The sequence below is a fragment of the Megalobrama amblycephala genome, linkage group LG1 (genome assembly GCF_018812025.1).
Source record: "Megalobrama amblycephala isolate DHTTF-2021 linkage group LG1, ASM1881202v1, whole genome shotgun sequence".
In the NCBI taxonomy this organism is placed as follows: domain Eukaryota; kingdom Metazoa; phylum Chordata; class Actinopteri; order Cypriniformes; family Xenocyprididae; genus Megalobrama; species Megalobrama amblycephala.
In genome coordinates, this window is record NC_063044.1 from 45,963,196 (window position 1) to 45,985,341 (window position 22,146).

The 22,146-nt window shown below is 37.6% G+C and overlaps 1 protein-coding gene across 1 annotated transcript; it reads right to left on the reverse strand.

Moving 5' to 3' along the window:
- Positions 1-937: 937 nt before the first annotated feature.
- On the reverse strand, positions 938-16,368 carry tubg1 (tubulin, gamma 1). The gene is made up of 11 exons (XM_048196172.1): positions 16,058-16,368; positions 15,266-15,378; positions 13,201-13,368; positions 12,623-12,691; positions 11,581-11,660; positions 11,127-11,253; positions 9,019-9,105; positions 6,123-6,272; positions 5,852-6,004; positions 5,616-5,777; positions 938-2,218 (listed from the first exon to the last, which is right to left on the reverse strand). The coding sequence occupies exons 1-11, from the start codon at positions 16,104-16,106 to the stop codon at positions 2,021-2,023; spliced, it is 1,356 nt and encodes a 451-aa protein (XP_048052129.1). The 5' UTR covers positions 16,107-16,368; the 3' UTR covers positions 938-2,020.
- Between the last annotated feature and the right edge of the window lie 5,778 nt (positions 16,369-22,146).

Below are 22,146 nucleotides of genomic sequence, written 5' to 3' on the forward strand. Positions count from 1 at the left end.
GTGTATTTCATCTACAAATGAAATTTGAATGCTCCTGAGCTAAATTTCATGTGTCCCAGAAAAGGGTATGAAAACATATGTAATGTAATTATTTCAGTTTTTTATTTTTAATACATTTGCAAAGTTATAACAAATCTGTTTTGCTTTCTTATTATGGTGTATGGAGTGTCAATTTAATGTGAAAAAAGTCATTTAAAGTAGTACAGTTTAACATAAGGCAGCAACATAATGTGAAAAAATGAAAGGGGTTTGAAGACCATATAAAATGTTGATACAATAATAACAACAGTTGTATTCATTTCAACTCTCTCCAATGCAATTTTTATTAGGGGAACACTTTGTTCCTAATAAAAAAAATAAAAAAAAAAACATTGGAAAGACATGAAATGAATACAGCAACCACTGGAAGAGCAACTGCTATGTATTTCAGGGGTGTCCTATCCTGCAGCGTTTAACACTAGTCCTAATTAAAACACCCGAACAAGCTAATCAAGTTCTTCAGGATTACTAGCAACTTCTACTAAAGTGTGTTAGGTAAGGTTGGAGCCAAACTTAAAGGGATAGTTGATTTTTTTCTTCTTCTAAACACAAACGTAGATACTTTGCAAGTTAATGGGGCCCATCGACTGTTTGGTTACAGACATTCTTCAGACTATGGGGAAAAAAAAATACTATGGAAGTCAAAGGAGCCATCAACTAAGCAGGATTGGATTCAGTATGTCCTTGATTCATTTTATCAGTATCCATCAATATTGGAATATGGTAAAGAGATGAAAACCAGAGGTTATCAGAGGTAATAGCTTCCATTTCTGAGCTATTTCATGTGTTTTAAGGCCAAATGACACATGCCATCTGCTGTGAGTGATTCTGACCTGATTGCAGATGGTTTGTGAGGGTAATCAATACACTCTAATGAACAACAATCATGGAAACGTTCTCGTAGAAAAACATTTATTCAATCTCATGAACTTCAAATAAATGCATCAAGTCTGACAGCAAACTATATACACAGAATAACATTAATAATAAGAACATGTGGTAACCGAGGAAAAGAAAGCACTTGAGAAATAAATCTGGCATGAGAGTTCCATGTGAAAGTTCTACCACTCCCAATACAAAAAAGAAAGGCAGGAGCAGAAGATTAAATTATTCAATGAGGAAACGTTATTACGTCTGGATTTTGGTGTTTGGTGATCGAGTCTGCCAGACTTTGAGGTAACATTACTGATTGAATTGACTAGAGAAAGAACCTGATGAGGGTTCACTGATTGGATAGGACTGAGGTACAGCATAACACTTGACTTACTGATTATCTCTCAAAACTCTGAGAGAATCATCTAGAATAATCCATGACAATGAGACAGAGGACAAAATGATTCAATCACACAATCATAGTCTATCCCCTGAAAGCAAGCGCCTTTTGTCTAAAAGCATGCATGCGTGAACGTGAGGGAGTAAGATGGTGTATTCATAAGCTGCTTCGAGTCTGATCTTTTCTAAGAGGCTTAATCTTTCACACTCCCTCCTACGGTTACATTCATCTGAGACCACCCAGTCTTATCGGTGTAGACGTCCAAAATGTGTGTGGTCAGGGAAGTTTGTGTGCAGGCCACCTTGACGCAGATTGATGTAGATTGTGTGCAGAAGAGTGCAGAGTGCAGTACAAAAATAGATTAAGACAGAGCCATAAATTCTCTGATCAAAGAAAGGAAATCAGGGAGAAAGAGAAAAGTTACAGCTCAGGATAGAGGCACAAAATTATGAAGAACGTCTGATAGGCCTGTAAACATGAGAAATCACATGTATATACATAAACGAGTGGCTCTTGCCACAGCAGTAATGCAGAAATAGGCTCTGGAGGAACAGTATGACGAACCATGAAAGATTTATGGACACGAAGTCTTAAGAAGTGCATTCACTACTGAAATTCTGTTATTCGCTACTGGAGTCACTGCGCATTTTATAGGATGAGTTTAGAGGCTTTCTTTCCTGGCTTTTTAGGGAGTAGGCAGAGGGGTTTTCACTGCTCTTGTGTGCCCCAGGAGATGTAGTCGGGACGCGTGGCGGCGCTGTACTCATCCACAAGCTGCTGAACCACCTCGCGAGAGTTATCCAGCTCGTCAAAGTTGTCCTTGAATATGTCCTCCTTCCTGAACTGCTCAAGGAAGGCCTCCCTCTTCCTCAGCTTATCATACTGACGACAGGTACGCTCAAACAACTAGGAGTGAGGGAGAGGAGAACAGAGATTAGAAAAGTCTGCTCAAAAGTTTTTCCCAACATTTAGACCAATGAATTTCCATGAGTTTTCCAGTCATTTGCGATTATGGAATATCAGGGCCGGCGCCACTTGCGCCACTCTGTTTCGCAAAGTCACATTTTTGTGACACACTGATCTACGAACTTCCCGCGTCACAAAGGCGGCAGCTCTACGGAGTAGGCTAAAGGCAGTGCTTCCCACACAGACTTTACTTGGGCGGGCCGCCCAGGTATATTAACGGCCGCCCAAGTATATTTGGAGATACATTTATGCTTTTATTATTTTTATCCTCTTCTACTTTTGTATCCGCCCAAGATAATGAAACCATCCGCGATCGATTAACTAGTGGAAAATCTCCCCTCCCCCTACGCGTTTCGTACCTGCTCATTATGTGTGCATCCTAACTGTTTACTCCCGCTGACATTCCCACGTGTGCTGCATATTTGGATATTTCACAAAGAGTGCTGCATGTGCAAAGTCACAAAGCGGCGCTGTTGCGAGTTCTACAGGCTCACACAACAGCGCTTCAGTCTGCTTTAAAGTGATTCTCAATCAATGAAAAGCACAGATTTATGCCAAGCGATTGCTAGTGAACTCAAGTTGATGAATTATTACAATGTCTACTTTATGGCCTTTATATATAATGTTTTAGACGGTTGTAAGGATAGACACTTCAAAATAAGAGTCCCGGTGTATTTTGGGCTTGTTTATAATTAAGTCACCCACTAAGTTTTTTTTTTTTTTTCTCTTCTTCTTGGCATTATTGGTATTTTGGTTACACAATAAATTGTATTTAATTTGATTTCCATTTAATTCATAATAAATTACTGTAGTCTCCCCCACAGGAAGAAAAGACTAAGAACATTATTTGACACACATATTATTCATTTTATAAATTTTACTAGTAAAATCTGTGTCCCATGTACTGAGAGAGACACTATATGACAGCAAGGAGAACATAGGAAAAGGAGAACCATTTAAATGCTGTAATTTTGCATAATTTATAATGCATAATATTAGTATGTAATGAAATGTAATAGCTATGTAATTAAAATTAATTTCAATAAATAAAAATACTGTTAAAAATCACACATTATTTGTTTGTCACATGTAGTAGACCATTTTTGCGCCATGGGTAATACGACGATTTTTCACCCGGCTACCACCGCAAGTATATTTCAAACCTGTGGGAAGCACTGCTAAAGGTATGATTAATTTTTTTTGTTTTTTTGTTTAGAGGGCTAGATAGTTGGTCGTAGTTAGTTGACTATTTCACTATATTGTTATTGTTTGTCACCGGTTGCAGTTCAGGCTGTTCTAACTTATGATGAAATTATGTATCGGTTAAACGCGTCACAATGAGTGTGTTTTATAGTAAAGCAGACACAATTAATTACTTTTGGTGGTGGTGGTATCATGGCAACTTGTGTATATTCATGGTAAAACCACTGAAATTGTATATCTAAGATGTATTTATATCTGGTGGTTTAAAACGTTTTTATTTTATGGATATCGTTGAGTCAAATTTTTGTTGAGTCAAACTTTTCGTTGACTTGTTGAGTCAAACTTTATTTTACAGTGCCGTAACTACATTGTACTTACACAAATAAGCACTGAGAACCAATGTTCCCTCTAATTTTTTTTCTCGCTGAGCAAAACTTTTCTATGTTGAGCGCACATTTTGGCCACCCGAGCAAAAACATTCTTTATATCAGACCTGTACAATGAACGTAAACACACACACGCAAAAAAAAGGTTTTATCATGCAACTAACTTTTTAATGTGCCATTTCTATTTTATTTGACCCTTGGTTTAACTTAGTGATATATTAAATGATATTTTTGAAAACAAGCAGTTCAGTCACTAAATTAAGCACATTTTAGGTTACTTGAGATGTTTTCACATTGCTTTGTTAACTGTACCAGTCTTTACCAAGAAATTCTATTTAAAATATCATTTAAAAAGGAAAGTTAAATTCTTTATAATAATATAAGCAGTTACACTGATGGTTTGGGACAACCATAATGTGTTTTTGTACACATTATGGTATGGTTTTGTAAATTATTAGCAACAGACAGTGTTAAACCATCAAAATTACATGTTTATTGCTTATGAATTTCTCAGATTTTATATACCAGGAGGTTTCAAGATTTTTAGTGGCAAGGAGCTCTAAACAATCCCCTTGTGAGATCATTTTTTTATTAGGATGACATTATAATAAAATATATTATAATCTTGAAGGATTTAAACTGATATACAGTATTATATCAGTTTAAATGCTTCATTTTGTTTTAATATATTATAATATGAATATATTAAGAAAAATATTTAAGAAATATTTAAATATTTTTAAGAAAAATGAACGTTAACTCTTTTATAGTTGTCTAAACATCCCTGAAACCCACACCACCATCACACACAATAATCTATTTAAACGGAGGTATATCACTGATGTATTTTGAGGTTGCACGCTTCACCTGTGGTGGGTGTAGTTGTAAATGTCTCAGAGTTTTGTTAGCATTCTGTGCCCATCATCCGTTATTTCCGCCACTTTTCATTAAAACATGACGTTTTATTTCACATTTCTTTTCATTTCGCGTTGCCTCTCTCGTATTGAAGTATTTACTCCGCAAACATGACAGTATTCTTACCGCGACTGATTTGGCTCAGGCCCGCGGCTGCTCAAACACGCTCACATCGTTCTCTTTCTATGAAACCTGTAAACCGGTTCTAACTCTATAGCGACAATAACTCTATAGCGGTTGACCAGAGCACTGCACTTATTTCTCATTTAAACTACAATCGAATGGATTTTCCCCGATTTTCCCACACATGATTTTTGTCCTCTGCGCGGCAATTATTCTTTCTGCGCGGTCGCGGCATCAGAAGTGCGCGGCCGCGCACGCGCGCAGCTTAGAGGGAACATTGCTGAGAACTATTAATTAACTACATGTACTTATTATAGAGCTACAGTTATTGGTTTAGGGTTAGTTACTTGTAATTATGCATAATTTACTGTTATTACTATAGTATGTAAGTACATGTAGTAACGTTTAACTACGGCACTGTAAAATAAAGTGTTTGATTATTCAAATTTTTGATTATGTTGACCTAGGCAATTTTCCTTTTTGTTTTAGGTAGTAACATTATTCAATGCACTGCCATCTGTATTTGCTCAGTAGCTTTTAGTTTCTTAGGGGGTCACTGAAGAGATGCTGCTTTGACAGGTTTGTTTACGCAAGAGTTTACTTTCAACAACTTACTGACCCCAAACTTGTAAATGGTAGTGTACATCCAATACAGATTTATACTGATAAACCATGTTTTGAGCAATACATAAATGAAGTTCAGGGCTTACTGAAGAGATGCTGGTGTGATTAGCCATCATAAGCCCACTGACACGGTGAGCTGAGGGCAGGTAAGGAGATCTGCGGGACAGTGCCACCTGGATACTAGCTGGACCCCATGGGATGAAATTAGCTAACTTCCTCTCCCTGATTCTCTGCAGACTCTTATGAACCTGCAAGGACACATAAACATGAGGGAATGCACATATTGCTCAGGATGTGTTGTGTTTATTTAACAAGCTCACACCTGTGTGGGGTCCACCTCTCCCTGGATGATGTTGAGAATGGCGATGTAGCAATGATTGGTCTGCCGGTCTCTGCCTGTGGACACCATGACGTTCTTAGGCTGCAGGAGTCTCCTCATCACATCAAGAACTGTAGTCTTCCTTACACTTGCCACCTGTAAAGAAAAAAAATCATAGTATGATTAAAAGAGCACTAATTTTTAAGAAAAGTATTAAAAACAAGAAAGTGGACACAAAGGAAAGAAATTAAATTAGATATTAGTCTCAACATACGGACTGATCGGTGGTCAGTGGTGTGTATCCAGTCATGAGGAAGTGGAGGCGGGGAGTGGGGATGAGTGACGCAATGAGACCAATCAGATCATTGTTCATATATCCAGGGTAACGGAGGGTTGTTGTGCTTGCTGACATTATGGTGGACACCTGTTAGAGAAGAGGAACAACTTGTCTTTTGACAGTCTGTGGATGGGTGACACTAGGAATGTGAAGAAAAAAAAAAAAAAACAGTCACGTTTTACTTTTATACTGTGTCATCTTAATTATTTGGGTGTGCTAATGGTACACTTGAAACCTGCCGTGTATATAAACGCAGCTGGTGTTTAAAAACACAATAGCCTGGACTGGTGAAACAGGTTTTCTATTAACACTCTGATCACCCTTTATTGAAATCTATGCACTGTACTGTGAAAGTTGAGATTCACCATATGACCCATTTCTATTAGAGGCGATGAAGACAGTGATGGATGAGTCGACAAAGTGAGCTATTCACCTTGGAGCAGGGTGCTGTAAGAATGGGCGTATAAGAGGAAAGCATAGATGAGGTCTGAACGGAATGTCACGTTATTTATTACCTCCTCAAAAGAATGTGACATGACAGCATGTCAGGCTGCCGATGACAACTTTCAAAAACAGACAACTCCCCATGTTGCATCCTCCTGAAACTGACATTCTGTGTTTCAAATTTGAACATTTTAGGTTTAGCTTATTCACTCACAGCTGTGTGTATATACACTCCAAAATCATGCTTTCATTTGTCTCATTACCTAATAAACCCTTCGTGGCTTTATAGTTAGGTTGGTTTTCTGATTGTCTGATGTAAGAAAATGCACATCTTGTCACAGGAGAGCTGCCAGCGCCCAACTGTGATTAATATATGAGTGACTCTACTGTCCCAACTTGAACCACACCAGGCCAGTCCCTCTCTGCTGCAGGGAAGGGCTTTAAAATGAAAAGGACACACTTTGGGTTGGAAGCCTCAGGACAGATGAATAGGCCCCTGTATTTTCAACATTAAGATTTAATACAGAATGGCGCCATGTTGGGGACAGTTTCAAAATGTTTAGGATCAATGTCAGTAAGTGTGTTCATCAATTATGCTTAAAAGGTGTCATATGATGCTTTTTAATGTTTTCCTTTTCCCTTAGTATGTCATGTATCTGTTTGTGCATGTATCTGCAAAGTTACAAAGCTCATAGTTTCCCATAAAGGGAATTATTCTATCTAGCAGAGAACGCGGTACCAGACCTGCCTAAAACGCTTTGATAGAAGTCCAGATATTACTTCTTCAAATGTCTCTGTCACAATATGAAATATGAGCACAATGCCCACCAAAGGCATACGCAAAGAAAAAAGATGAGGATTCATTCAATTGTAGTGTTGTCGACATGTCGCAAAGACACTGTGTGTTTAGATGTGAAAGCAAAACTGTTCGCAAAAGTCTGTAATAATGTAAACTGTGTATATGTGTTTTTAACATTAAAGCATGTTAACCTTATTATATTAAACCAATAAACAAAATACATTAACTTTTAAAATAGCATCATATGATCACTTTATTACAGCACGGAGGGGAGGGGGAGGAGGAGGAGGAAGGAGGGTCTAGCTAGCCTCTGTTTTGTTTGACAACATTTCGAACATCAACAGGAAGTTACTCCGCCCAGGATCGCTTAGAGCACCTTTAAGAAATTATTTAAAGGGGACATATCATGAAAATCTGACTTTTTCCGTGTTATAATCGTAAGTGCTATAATTGGGTCCCCGGTGCATCTACCAACACAGAAAATGTAAAAAAGGACAAGCCATTAACTTTGTTTTTGTAAGCCTTTCTCTGCAAGCATGTGAAAAAACGAGCTGCTCAGATTTCACTGCCTTTGTGACGTAGGAAGGGGATCTTATTATAATATTACCACCCCTTAATCTGTATGTTCTGCTATTTTGTTTTCGCAAGCGACAAACGGTGTACCAGTAGCACTGGTCCCGGAGTGCAGCTGTCCTGCACAGTTTAGCTACAACTCTGCAGGACAGCAGCACTCAAGAACAACTGTCCCTGTGCTTGTGATATGTCTCAGCTATGTAAATATTACCACTGATCTGTTAACGGCTATGATAGTAAACATAGAGTCTCTATAAACTCTTGGCACCTGAGCCACTAAGGTGGTGTAAAATTAAAGATAAATTCATATATCAGTATGTGCACAGAAGTTGATTCTCAAAGATGGATCGATATCAACGGTTCATGATCCAATTTCATATATATTTTGTGATGTTTGCAAATTGTCTTTCTGTATGTGTTTCGTTAGCACGTTGCTAATGTTCTGTTAAACGTAGGTAAAGTTACCATTGTTTCTAACTGTATTCACGGAGATCAGAGCCATGGAGCTATTTTCATTTGTTATTTTCACATGAGCTCATTTGCATTTAAAGGTACATACACCAAATCAGTGCATTTTCTCTCCCACCCAAAAATAGGCAGTTAAAACATTTGTATAATAAAAATCCATAGGGTATTTCACAGACACATTCTGCAGACACCTGAGACTTATATTACATCTTGTAAAAAGGGGCATAATAGGTCACCTTTAATACCTATGTATTTGTTTTAAATAATAAAATATTGTTAAATGCTCTGATTGTGTATGAATAATGGAAAGTTGGCATATACTGAAAAAATCCAGGTCTTAGGTCCATTCGGTAAAAACACATTTATTTAAAATTACCCAAGACCTGAGGCTACTAATTGCAATCCTCAAAATGTAATGAAATTGTGTGTCAACATCTATAATCACCTACTTCAGAGGGCAAAACTGTTCAGAGATTTACTGTACAAGTTTATCAGTTGTTGTGTCCTCCAAAAAGAGAGATCAGATACAGGATGTCTTTTAAAACTCACCAGTTGGTTGATCTGAGAGAACGAGGGGTTCTGAATGTGCAGCCGGTCTGTGGCGATTCTGTTCAAAGCCGTGTTGTCCAGCACCACCTGGAAGAGACATGGAGAGAGAATGAAAAGAAAAGAGATTTTTAACCATGACTGTGTCTTAGAGGTCTTCTCAGTCCATAAAATTGTTATGGAATCATTTACTATGTATTCATTTCAAATAATAGGATATTGTTAAATGCTCAAAACAAATAATGAAAAGCTGGAATTTGTTTAAAAAATTCAGGTCTTCTTGGGTAAAAACAAATTTATTTTAAATTTCCCGAGACCCAAGTGGAGCCGTGAGGACCTATTGTGTGTTGCTTTTGTGCTATTTGAATTCAAATTCAATTACTGGATTTGAATCGAGGTATCAAATAGGATGCAGAATTGTAATTCAAAATAGAAATGAGAGAATCTTGCAGAAAAACACAACACTCAACTGGAAGAGTTATGACACTGATGGTCCATTGCCAGAAAACACACAAACAAACATAAGGTATACCTTAAAGACGTTTTTAATTAAGGAAGTGGAACCAAAATGAAAGAAATTCATATAACTGCTGTAAGAGTTTAATCTAGAATTGATATCTCACAGTCAGTGTAGAATAAAGTCAATATTATTTTTTACCATAGTATTTAATATCAAAATGTATTTCTTTTTACAAAAAAATTAAACAATGTGGTGAATATTTTGTGGTGCTGTATGGAAAAAAATGACACTCTCTTTTAAACACTGTGTTCATTTTTTTTTTTTTTTTTTTTACAGTACTGCATTGAATTAATGATTATTTCAGGATTTTTTTTCTGCAAAGCTCGGGTACTACTGTACTTAATTCAAATTCCAGCTAATGAACTAAGAGCAAATCTGTTCTTAAAATAAACATCGTCCCTAGTTTGTATTACATTTACTAGAGACTAGAGAATGTTTTCCTCTTAAGAGTAAAAGGGATAGTTCCCTTTGACCTTCACAAACTTTTGGAGGCCTGAGTTTTAGTGAAATGGACTTTTAAAGAAGGGACAGATATCTCACAAGGTTTCATTAGAAAAACATCTTAATTTGCGTTTTAAAGATGACCAAAAGTCTTATGAGTTTAAGGGTAAATAAATTACATTTTTGTCATCAAAATGATTTCATTTTGGGGTGAACTATCCTTTTAAATAAAAGTTAAGTTTACATTAACAACACCTCATACTTGGAGTTAAGTCTAGATCTGTATTCTCATCAAAGAAAGACAGAAACTCATCTACCCCTATTAACCTCCTTAACTTTTCTGCTGACTCTTTGATTTGACATTATTATATAAGCCAGAGAGGGGCATGAAGCTAGCAGACAGCTGCAAGAAACACAATATGCATAAAACAGATCTTACCCTTTACTAATGACATTTGCTCCACTAAAGCTCAATCTATTCTGAATCCAGCCCTCACACATAAAGAGATTTGCTGGATATATGAATAATGTCTTTTGCTGGGATGATCAAACCAATAAACCCCTATAAACCTCAAATAAGGATATACATATTTACTGACTCCTCAGAGAGTCAATAAGACGTGTTATTTGTCAAATAACCATCAGCACATGATTAAGCAGATACTTATCAGTCTGAAAGTAAAACAGCAATTATTGACACATCTATAAAATTCCATTCCATATGTACAGACATGACAGCATGGTTTATGGAATTAACTCAATAGCTTGGTCCCTGTTAATCAGGAGGAAATGGAAAAAGAGATGTGGATAATCATGTAAGACTATCTTCCTTTTCTCCATCTGCTGGTGTTTGAGGAATGAAAGCAGGGGAGAAAAAAAGAAGGTCTGTTTGGGGAGGTGGATTGTGTAACTGTGAGGAAATGTGCAGTTAGAGTAGCAGGCTGTATATGAGAAGGGCTCTGTTTCAATAGAAACACATTCATTTAAGATCTACAACCTAGAAGTGTGTGTGTGTGTGTGTGTGTGTGTGTGTGTGTGTGCGTGTGTGTGTGTGTGTGTGTGTGTTTTTAACACATCCTCCCTAGGCCAGCTGAGAAAAAGGTTAGCAGACAGTGTTCGTGTCTGTGTTTGCATGTATTCATTCACTCACCACACAATCTGCATTCTGGGTCAGTCTCTTTAGCGTCAGAAGAGAATTATATGGCTGTACGACAACATCACTCATCTCATCCTGGTTAGGAAAGACCGAGTAGGTCTGAACTAGTTTTTTAGGATACCTAAAAAAAACGGAAGAACAGCTGAACATTTAAGGCACAAGAACACGCGCCCAGCTGAACTCTGCTGGTGCCCTTGAGGTTGCACACGCAATGGTATTAAACACACCCCTAAAGAGAGGTAATTACACCCGGTGATGGCTGCTGCCTGCATCTCCCTCTAATTACCCTGACTGCCACCCAAACGCTTCATGACTGCAAGTCTAGACGAACAATGCGGAGGGTGTGGATCTACACTTCAGGAGAGGGAGTGTGGACTGCAAAAATCTGTCAGTGCAGGGGGATACAAAGTCCTACTGAGTCCTATATCAGTGAGTTGTGTTTTCGCACCTGTCGTTCAGTCGTTCCAGTAGGTAAGACCCCAGACCAGATCCTGTTCCCCCAGCAATAGAGTGGCAAAGCACAAACCCCTTAAAAAAAAAAAAAAAAGACAAAAACAGAATATTAAAAATACACACAAATTACTTGTATATGATTAAGCTGCTTTAGGTGCTAACTAAAACCACTATCTAGTGCCAGTTTAACAAAGTGGGAATATTTACCATACTAGAACTGATTAACAGGGGCATTTTAGTCTTTACAAGGGTAAATGGGAGGGAGCTTTTTTGCCCCAACATTTAAAAAAAAATCTGGGGAATTTTTGCCTCGAGCCCTGAATAATTTCTGAAACTGTCACTCACCTTCAGCAGTTACCATGCTATGCTGCACACACACACGTGCATGCAACTAACAGACTATAAACATTATTCTCCAAAAAACTCCCTAACCTCCACTTACATACAAGTTACACACACCAGTAATTGTGGGTAATAAAGTGAGCGACACAGATTACGCAGGGAGGTCCGAGTCTGTTGTTTTAATGGGAGGAACATCTGTATCTTGTACATTTAGAGTGCAAAATATGGCATAAAATAGCACTTTTGTATAACCGTCTAAACCATACACACATATAAAATGTATATGTATATTTAATTTTACATAGTTCTATGTATGTCAGCAACCTGAACAAGAGTAGACAGAGCACTGTAGAAAGGGGTAAAGGAAAGTAAAAAAAGGGATGGAAAAAAATGAAAGTATGTCAAATGGTACGTCACTTTACCATCTGGAGATCATCAGAAACGTTTTACTTTGTTTAAAAATATAATCTGTTTAAAAACCCAAATATTCTCCAAAAGTCAGAGAAAACAGTATTAATGAATGACACACAATAAAAGAGTAAAAACTAACCCATTGATAATACACCATTACTTTCAACATTTACTTAAAGATATTTTATTTCTGAATTATCTGAATTTATTTCTGAACTACATTTGATATTATGGTAAATCACTTTATGACAGACAAAGAAGTGTACATCCAATGAGAGTCATACCTCAAGACTGTCACTGCCATCTGCCTCTCTGTCGATGATGTCAAAGATGTCCTCATGGATTTTTTCTCCCTGAAATAAACAAATATGTTGACAACATTTGAATTAAAAGACAAAACCTAAAAAAGTTGTCAAATTTGACAATTTTACTGTTTTAGCTTCCAGTATTTTTTGGGTAGTTGATATAATTTTGCCAAGCAGTGACAGCTTTGCAATCATGTTCTTCAAGGTTTTTTTTATTTTTATTTTTGATTAAAAATAGTTTAATACTTGTACAATTATACATGCAGTTTTTATGACCCCATTTGTAAATAAGAAACTATAATGGGTCTGTAGTATCTTAAAATCTTAAAAAATTTAATTTTCACACTATGTGAACTGCAAAAAAAAGTGATTAAACAGGGGCAAAAAGAGAAAAAGAAATGATATCCACAGAAAAAAAAGAGAAAAAGAAGAAATTATATAGTGAAAAGGAAATGATAACCAGTTGTAAGAACCTAAAATATAACATAAATTTAATCTAAACCCTTTATAAAGAAAAAAATGTGTCAGCAATTATCTGACATTTAACATGACTGCACCTGAGAGAAGCCACTGGCCCAGTTGTTACCAGCTCCACCGCCATGCTCTGACAGGTAGATGTTCTCCGGGTTGTACAGGTTGGCATAGGGGGAGTTCAGGATGGTGTGGATGACTCTGGGCTCCAGGTCCAACAGCACAGCACGAGGGATGTAGTGCTCATCATCTGCCTGAAGGGGGCGAAACAATAGAAAAAGGATCAATGGAAATTGCATTTCCATAAGTGCTCATTACAAGGAAATGAAGAGAAGCAGTTCAGGTCTACTCAAGCTGTTGCGCAGGTTAGGCCTTGCTTTATACGAGTGGTCGACTGATATATTGATACTGACATAGTGGCTGATATTTGGCATCAACCAATAATTTATCTAGCCGATAAATGTCAGAAGAGAAACTTTTATTTTGATAGTGCTGAAAGAGCCAGCTAATTATTAATAGAAAGCAAATGCAGTAATACTTTCTCATATAACATAAGCATTCACATTTATACTTTTTAAACAAGTCTTTGACTCTCTAATAAATATTTAATTCAACAAGTCACACAAACTTTAGTGAACTCAGCTCAGAAGTGTGCATTTGTAGCCTGCATAAAAATGTGTGACTACTGCTCTTTTTAACAGTTTCTTTATTAGTAAAATCACTATAACAGGATTCCAGAATCAAGACGTTGCTATCTATTCAAAAGTATAAATTATATAAATATAAATTATAAGTATAAAGTATATTTGTTTCTAATTTAGTATATATTATGTAAAATAAATATAAATTTCATTGCAGCATGTGTTATTTTCTAAAGATATCAGCATCACCATCAAAAAATAGTAATAATAATAATAATACAGAGGAAATTACTATAATACTGTGACACAAAATCTGTGAATCTGTGACAATTCACATCAGAAGATACGCAGCCCCTCTGAAACCAGTTTCACTGAAATAACTCATTTAGGTCTTTAATTAAATCTTACATTTTATATACTCGAAAAATGGAACTAGGAGCTGCACCAATTATTTCAAATTAGTCCTCCATCAGATGGTGAAAAGCATCATGACTGCAGAGGAATAATGGACTTATGACAATCGCAAACATTGGAACCTGGCTCCACCTGGAGGTAAATTATGTGAACTCCTCACTAACAATACACAGTACTATGCAAAAGTCTCAGGCACTTTAGTATTCTTAAGCACGTTAGTATAACCTACCTCCAAAGCTACTTGAAAAACTATGTACAAATGTACCTAGGACAAAAGCTGTTTTGAAAGCAAAGGGTGGCCACACCAAAAACTAATTTGATTTAGTTAATAGAAGGTAATTGATCAATAAAATCTATATATGATATGACAATTTTTGAAAGCATCCTCACTGTACAGCATTTTTACATAAGTGCCTATTGCCTAAAACTTTTCACAGTAGGCTACTGTAGCTTTGCATGTAGGTTTCTTAAAGTATCTTGGAGACATTGCCACAGTTTTTTCTGTTTCTTCATGTAATCCTAGACAGACTCGATGATGGCGAGATCAGATCTCCGTGTGCATCATTGCTTAGCATGTAATTTTAATACTATTTTATTTTTATTTTAATATTGTATATTTTTGTAATAGTCCACACTGGCCATAATGGCCCAGCAGCAAAGTATGTTGCTTGATGCCATGATGCTGATACTCCAGTGGCCTGTTGCACAAAGCCGGTTTCAGTTACTACCCAGGTAAGTTCAAGATTAGTTTGAGCAAACTCTGTTTTTTCTGGCTTATGAAGGTGGGTTGGTTTTTAGCAGGGGTTTATTCTGGTTTTATTCTGAGTTAGTGATCACAAACCCAAACTCAACCAATCAGCTTTGAGTAAAGTGACATGTATCTGATGCAATAAAGCCACTCCCCCTGTATCTCTCACTCCAAATTAAATCAGTTGATAGTGAAAACATTTTAGAGACAAAATTGCTCAACATTTGCTGTTAATTACTTATTACATTTATATTAAATAAATTAAAATTATGAATAATTCATGATATGATGTGGTTATGGCTGATGATTGGCACGCTGTGAATGCATCATCAGTCTGTATTTGTGTACCTGATAGAAAAAGACATCTTTCCGGTCAGTGCCCTCAGTGGCAAACTCCTCCACAATGCCCTCTGGGCTGATGCCATGCTCAGCACACAGCTGCTTCCAAAACTCAAAACCAACTGCACAGAGAGACAATAAAGACACAATTCAATTCAGTCCATCAATACAGGATGCTTAAGAACACCTTGTAATAAGGCTGTAAGCTTCATCATATGCCATTATATATTGCTGATTGAAGATTAATAATATAATGGCTACTGTTTACATCACATCTTTTTTTTTAGAAGTTACAGTAAATTTTTTCAAAAATCAAATGATCATTTGCTGACTAAGTCTGACTCCTCTTGCAGTCAGACTCATACTGCATGAAAACCATCTTTCTCAGAGTAAAATGATAAACACAATGCAAATCCCTCAAGCTTAAACTATCAAACGTGATGGTAAATACTAAAAAGCAACGTTTCGAATTATGTGCATACGAAAACACAGTAGCTGGGCAGGTTAAGTTACACTACAATTTGATGCATTACGTTACAAGTTATCTCCAAATGACAGCATTAAATATTTATCATTATTGATTAGCAAACAAAAACAAAGAGAGGTCAAAGAGTCCTTGACTTCTCGCAGATGGAAATATACCATAAACAATCAGAATCAGTCCCTGGTCATATTAACTTTGTTTATTAATTTTGTCATTTTAAAGCTGTCCAGTCTGATAGCTAGCTAGCTAGCGTTAACTGTTTATGTAGAGATGGCAATCTTATTAGCAAACAAAACGTAATAAAGCGAATGGCTCACTCTGATTCCCGCACTGCCCGAGCTGCAGGGTGATGATTTCTCGAGGCATGCTATCCTGTTATTTCCACTGTACAATCAGCAAAGGTGAGAGATGTGCTGCTGTCAGTTAATCACAATCCCTGTGCGTGTTCCCGCTCCAACAGCAACGGCCTTACGGTCGAGCAGTGCGCATGCGCTGTCTCCGGCCCCGCTACACTTTCACACTGTGAAGGCCAGCATACGTGAACGGATCAATATTTGTTAAAATGTACCGAAATAACTCTTTACCCTAAAGAGCGAAAAGCAGATATACACAAAATTCAGAAAGAACAGACGTAGAGAGCATCACTGACGTAATGCATGACGTAGTACGTTTGCGTGTACATTAAACAACATCAAAGCTGCGCGTCAGTTGCGCAAACAGAGGAAATTTGCCTACAGTACAATGTAATAAGAAAATCCAGGTCAGGTTGTTTGTTAAATTTCCCCTTGTATAGTAACAAATACTCACAAATAATAACTTTATTTATTTCCCTAATTTAATATAGTGTGATTACTGCATTACTTGCAAAATTATTGTGCACTAAAAAGGTTTTTCAAACTGATGCCAAGGACTCCCAAAAATGATCTCCCATATCTCCTTGGGAGGGAAACGATTTATATACTATTACTTTACCTTCAATATTTTTATTTATTGGTTTAAAGAGTAGTAAAATAGGCATTGTTCATTAAATTATTTATATCATTGTAGATGACCACTCTCTCTCACACACACAAACAATCCACCCCTTTATCTATAGAGTACCTAAAATGGTGCCTTTAGAGGACACTGAAGTGATTCAACATATATATTCTTAATAAAAATAACTCTATAAATGAGTTTTGCCACCAAATGACACTTCCCAGATAGCAACTTTGTGCCGGCCCAAATCCGTCCCACATCTGCCAACACTGTAAATTCTAACAAGTTCAGTTTACTTTTAAAAAATGTGTAAACCGATTGCCTTATTTTTGCAAAGCAAACTTAAAAGGAAAAGTTGTTAATAATCTGCTAAAAGTAAAGAAAGCAAACTCTTCCCAAGTAAATTATAATAAATATCAAGTTAGTTTAATGTCAATTCTAGTAAACATACTCTAGAATATTTACTAATCTTACTTAAGATTTAATAGTAAGATTACTGGAGGAATTCCATTTAACAGAGTTTTATTGTGTTCTGCAAACATCTTAATACTATTATTCTCAACATGGTTTTAATCTGCAATTTTAAGCTATATGGAGACTTAAAAAACTAAGTGCAATCGGTTTCCACATTTTCTTCAAGTAAAGTGAAAGAGGAATAGTATGTTGTACTGACAAAAGTTTTGATAGTATAATTTACTTATACGAGAGTTCTAGTAACTAAAAAAAGAACTGTAGAGAGTATTTAATTTACTTTAAATAAATTTAATTGTTACCATTGTTGTGGTTTGCATGCTGAATGTTGACATCTGTGTGTGACTCAAACACTGTGAACTGCAAGATGTTATAAATACCAAATTAAAAGTTTCACAAGATGTTCATAACATCAGTGTTAGCCTTAAAAATTTAAAAACATCTTTACTGAATATGAAAATTAAACATCTAACTAAACAACATTTAGTTAGAAATGAGATCACCTTTTAAAAGTGACCTATTTATTACTTATCTTCTGTTGAAACCACAAACTGTGGTTTCTTGATGCACAGCTGCACCAAAATGAAGAGAAATACATAAACAACGGTCCAAGTGCCCAACCAAAGGGAACATGAATTACCATAATGGTATAATTTGCTTGACAAAATGGCACTCAATTAATCTTAACTTGTGTTTTCTGAGTAAACAAGCCATTAATAGACATGCAGCAAGATTAGCTTTTACCGTGATTTTACCAAAGTAGATCCACAAACATAACATTAAATCCTCAGTCTGTGTGCTTCTATGCTGTGTGGGGAGAGGGGGAATTGTCATCCAGTACGCATGCCTAACAGCATGTCTTGAATATTTTTTTGTAATTTTACTCAAATTACATTATATGGGAACTATCTTTTCAAATATTTCAGTAACAATTAAAAATTTGTAGTACAGTCAACATTTTATTTAAAATCAAGTATAAATAGGCCTACTAGTGTTTTCATAGTAAGGAATACAATTTGAATTTACAGTGAAGCGTGGTATGATGATCTGGGCCACATGTGGAGTGGAGTGATGGCACTTGGGCGGACCGCTCCTGTTTGCCAGATCAACATGTCAGCCAAGAGCAAAGAAACAAGAACTAGACCTTATGTGAGCAAAAAAAAATCTTATATATTATTAATAGAATCATCTGCATTAACAAGCCTGTTAACAAGCAGAATCACTAAAGGAAAGAAGAGAACAGAAAAAAAGAGACAAACAGAAACACAAGAGCTATAATTGACTTTAGCCACAGCCTTAGATGAAATCAACTGAAGATAAAAAAGACATGAAATCTCTCCAGATCTCAGCAGAGGATTAAACAACTCCACAAACAACATTACAGCTTCACATATTACTAACCAGATTTACTTTATTTCTGTCATTCATTAACAGAAGTACTTACAGAAGTTTAACACTTGTTTATTTCATTTGAAGTCACCATAATGGTGATTGGTGTTTCCATTAGTTGGGTTCTTAATTATTATAATATATTTGTCTTCTTTGGCTTCTGTGAAGGTGTGTTTGTCAAACACATTTGTACATTTGATTTGAGGCTTGTCACAAATGTTTATTTGTCCCAAAAATCCTCTATTGTGTTATGTCATTACAATTATTTAACGGCTGCTGATTGAGAAGAAGCATCTCTGATCTCAAATTGTAAATATCAAACATGTTTGATATTTACGACTCTTGATCGGGCTGCCTCTGATGTGACACCCACAAAGGCAATGAGAGTGAGCAACTGTCACCTACCGGATTTTGGGTACTTCTTTATCTAAAACTTGGCAGTGATATCTCGTTACTGTGTAATCATTCCTGCAATCAACAGGTGTGTTGTCTTGTAGTCCGGTCGAATCATCTAGTGTGTGCATTCAGAGGATTACACTGCAAAAAACCACATGTCCCTGGGACACACTAGACGATTTTCAATTCTTAACAGATTTTAAAACTGAGAGACCACAGACATAATGACATTTCAACTGATTTTTAGCATTATAATCCTCTTAACTCGCACATAGATGATTCAGCCGGACCGCAAGACTACATCTGTTGATTGCAGGAATAATTTCACAATGACACAAGATCTTACACAGACTTGCAAGATCAAACGTTACTTAAGAAGAAAAACAAATGGAGGACAATCAACGTTGTCAGCAGGCTCTCCTGTCATACATTCTGCTTTACAGTGAAAAACACAATAGAAAAAATAGGAATATGGGTAATTTTCTCAATACTCCACTTCCATGACATGTTTATGGATGTCAAGTTTTAGCTAAAGAAGCAAACAAAATTCAGTAGGTGATGCTTGCTCACTCTCATTGGCTATCGCGGGTATCACGTCAGAGGCAGCCCGATCAAGAGTCGCAAATGTTAAACATATCAAACAGTTTATACGGTGGCTAAGAGAGCTCAACGCGCTGCAACTGAAGAAAACACATGCAAATAGAAAAACATCAGCAAATAAAGAAATTATCTTCATCAGTTTGACCTCACGTGCTGCAAATCAAATACAAAAACCCACTGCAAAACTTCACAACGCATCCAAATACAGAAAAGCACTGCAAAACTTCACAACAACCAAATACAGAAACATGCTGTAAAAGTTCACAACACATCCAAATACAGAAAAGCACTGCAAAACTTCAAAATACAGAAACGGGCTACAAATAGCATACCAGGCCCAGTGATCTCAAGCCCCCCTCTGCAATGATCTGAATGGTGATGATGATGATGAGGCTACTTTAAGAATTAAAATAATATTTTAATTTCCCTGCAATAATTGCATAGCACATCACCGCATAAGCGACAAGCTGCAATAAGATGTTAGATTAGCTAACTCATTAAAAAAAAAAAAAAAACTTGTTTAACACGAAATAGCCAAACATCTCTTCTCATTTTTTTCACTACATACGTGTTACGGAACACAGACTCACAACAACGTAGAAATGTATATGCGGCTTTATTGATGGTAGCAGGGAATGCAAACAGGCAGGTGAGTAAGATAGTTAATGCAAGATGGTAATATTGAATGAGCATACTGACAGTTCTTTGTATTGTAGATGGTTGGAGGAGATTGCAGCTGTGAGCAGCCGAGCACACACTTAGGTGGAGATGGTGGAATGTGGAAGGAGTCCAGGGAATAGAGTCTGATGAGGAACTGAAGAAAACACAAAGGATCAGGGAGACGCTGGAAAAGCTAAGTACTGACAGGTTAGTAAGTCCATATACAAACGAACGAGACCAGACAATGTGCTCGGGTGAAGTGTGTGCTTAAATGCTGCTGTGCTGATGAGGTGATGGTGATCAGGTGCAGGTGATTGCTGAATGTGAGCAGGTGAGCAGAAGAAGGAATGCTGGGAAATGGAGTTTAGGGAAGGTGAGAGAGATGGTGACCATAACAGTACTCCCCCCTCCCGGTAGGCGCATCCTCACACTGTAGATGGAACTACCGGGGAGGGAGGGCGGGCATCCTGGAGTCTTGACAGGAGAGTGATGGTGACGGTGCAGGTAGATATGAAGCCTCCAGGAAGGAGCCGGCAACTCAGGTGACCCGGGCGGAGCCGGGCACACAGGCGACCAGGGCAGACCTGGCCGTTCGGGGTGCCATGGTGGTTCAGGAGGTTTAGGATACAAAGGCCATATGGCCTTGCCCCGGACCCCAGGCTCGGCACTATGGCCAAATTTCCTTGGGAGGAGCCACGGGTTTCTGGGCTGGAGTATACTCTGGAGCGCGCTCATGGGCTGGAGAGGACTCTTGAGCATGGTCGTCGGCTGGAGCGGAATCTGGAGTGAGCTCAGGGACTGGAGCGGAATCTGGAGTAGGCTCAGGGACTGGAGCCATCTCTAGGCTCTCGAGGAAGGGAGTTGCCTCTGGACTCTGGATGAGGAAGGGAGTTGAAACCATCACTGGACTCTGGTCAGGGGCTGGATTCGGTTCTGACCAAAAGTTGATCAGCTCTAGGTCCTTCATAAGCTCTGGAGAGGACTTAGGCATGGTTGCCTTTTTGGCTGACCCTTGAGCAGGCCCGTGGGCTGGAGCGGAATCTGGAGCGGGCTCAGGAGTGGACTCAGGGACTGGAGCGGGACCATCTTGGGACAAGGCTCAGGAGAGGCGGCCATCTTGAAAAGAAGCTCAGAAGTGGCGACAATCTTGGAATGGGACTCTGAAATGGAAGCCATCTTGGGACTATGCTCTTGGGCTAGCTGGAAAGCATACAAGAAAATGAAGCTCTTCCAACATATGGAGATGGCCTCTCTCCAGTACAACCCAGCAAGATCAGGGAGTTCACAAGGTTCCTCAGTTCTCTTTGTCTTCGAAATTTCGTAAAAAAAGAAAAGTAACCAAATGGCCCGTCTTTTGAAAGTTCATGATAGAACAAAATCCCACCACCACTGAGATCACGTAACCTAAGAAAATCGGCCATCAGTTAAATCCATATACAGAACAAAAGCGACCGCCATTGTCTTATAAATCTTTATCTTCAAAATCTGGTAAGAGAGCAAAGTAACCAAACCGGCCGTCTTTTGAAAGTTAATGACAGAACAAAATCCCACCACCACTGAGATAGCGTGTCCTAAGAAAACCGGCCATCAGTGAAATCTAGAGACAGAACAAAACCAGCCACCGTTGTCTTCGAAAACTCATAAATAAGGCAAAGTAACCAAACCGGCCGTCTTTTGAAAATTCATGACAGAACGAAATCCCACCACCACTGAGAAAGCGTGTCCTAAGAAAACCAGATATCAGTGAAATCTAGAGACAGAACAAAACCGACCACCTTTGTCTTTGAAATCTCGAAAGAGAGCAAAGAAAGTTCATGACACAACAAAATCCCACCACCACTGAGATCACGTAACCGAAGAAACCCGGCCATCAGTTAAATCTAGATACAGAACAACTGAGATTGCGTGTCCT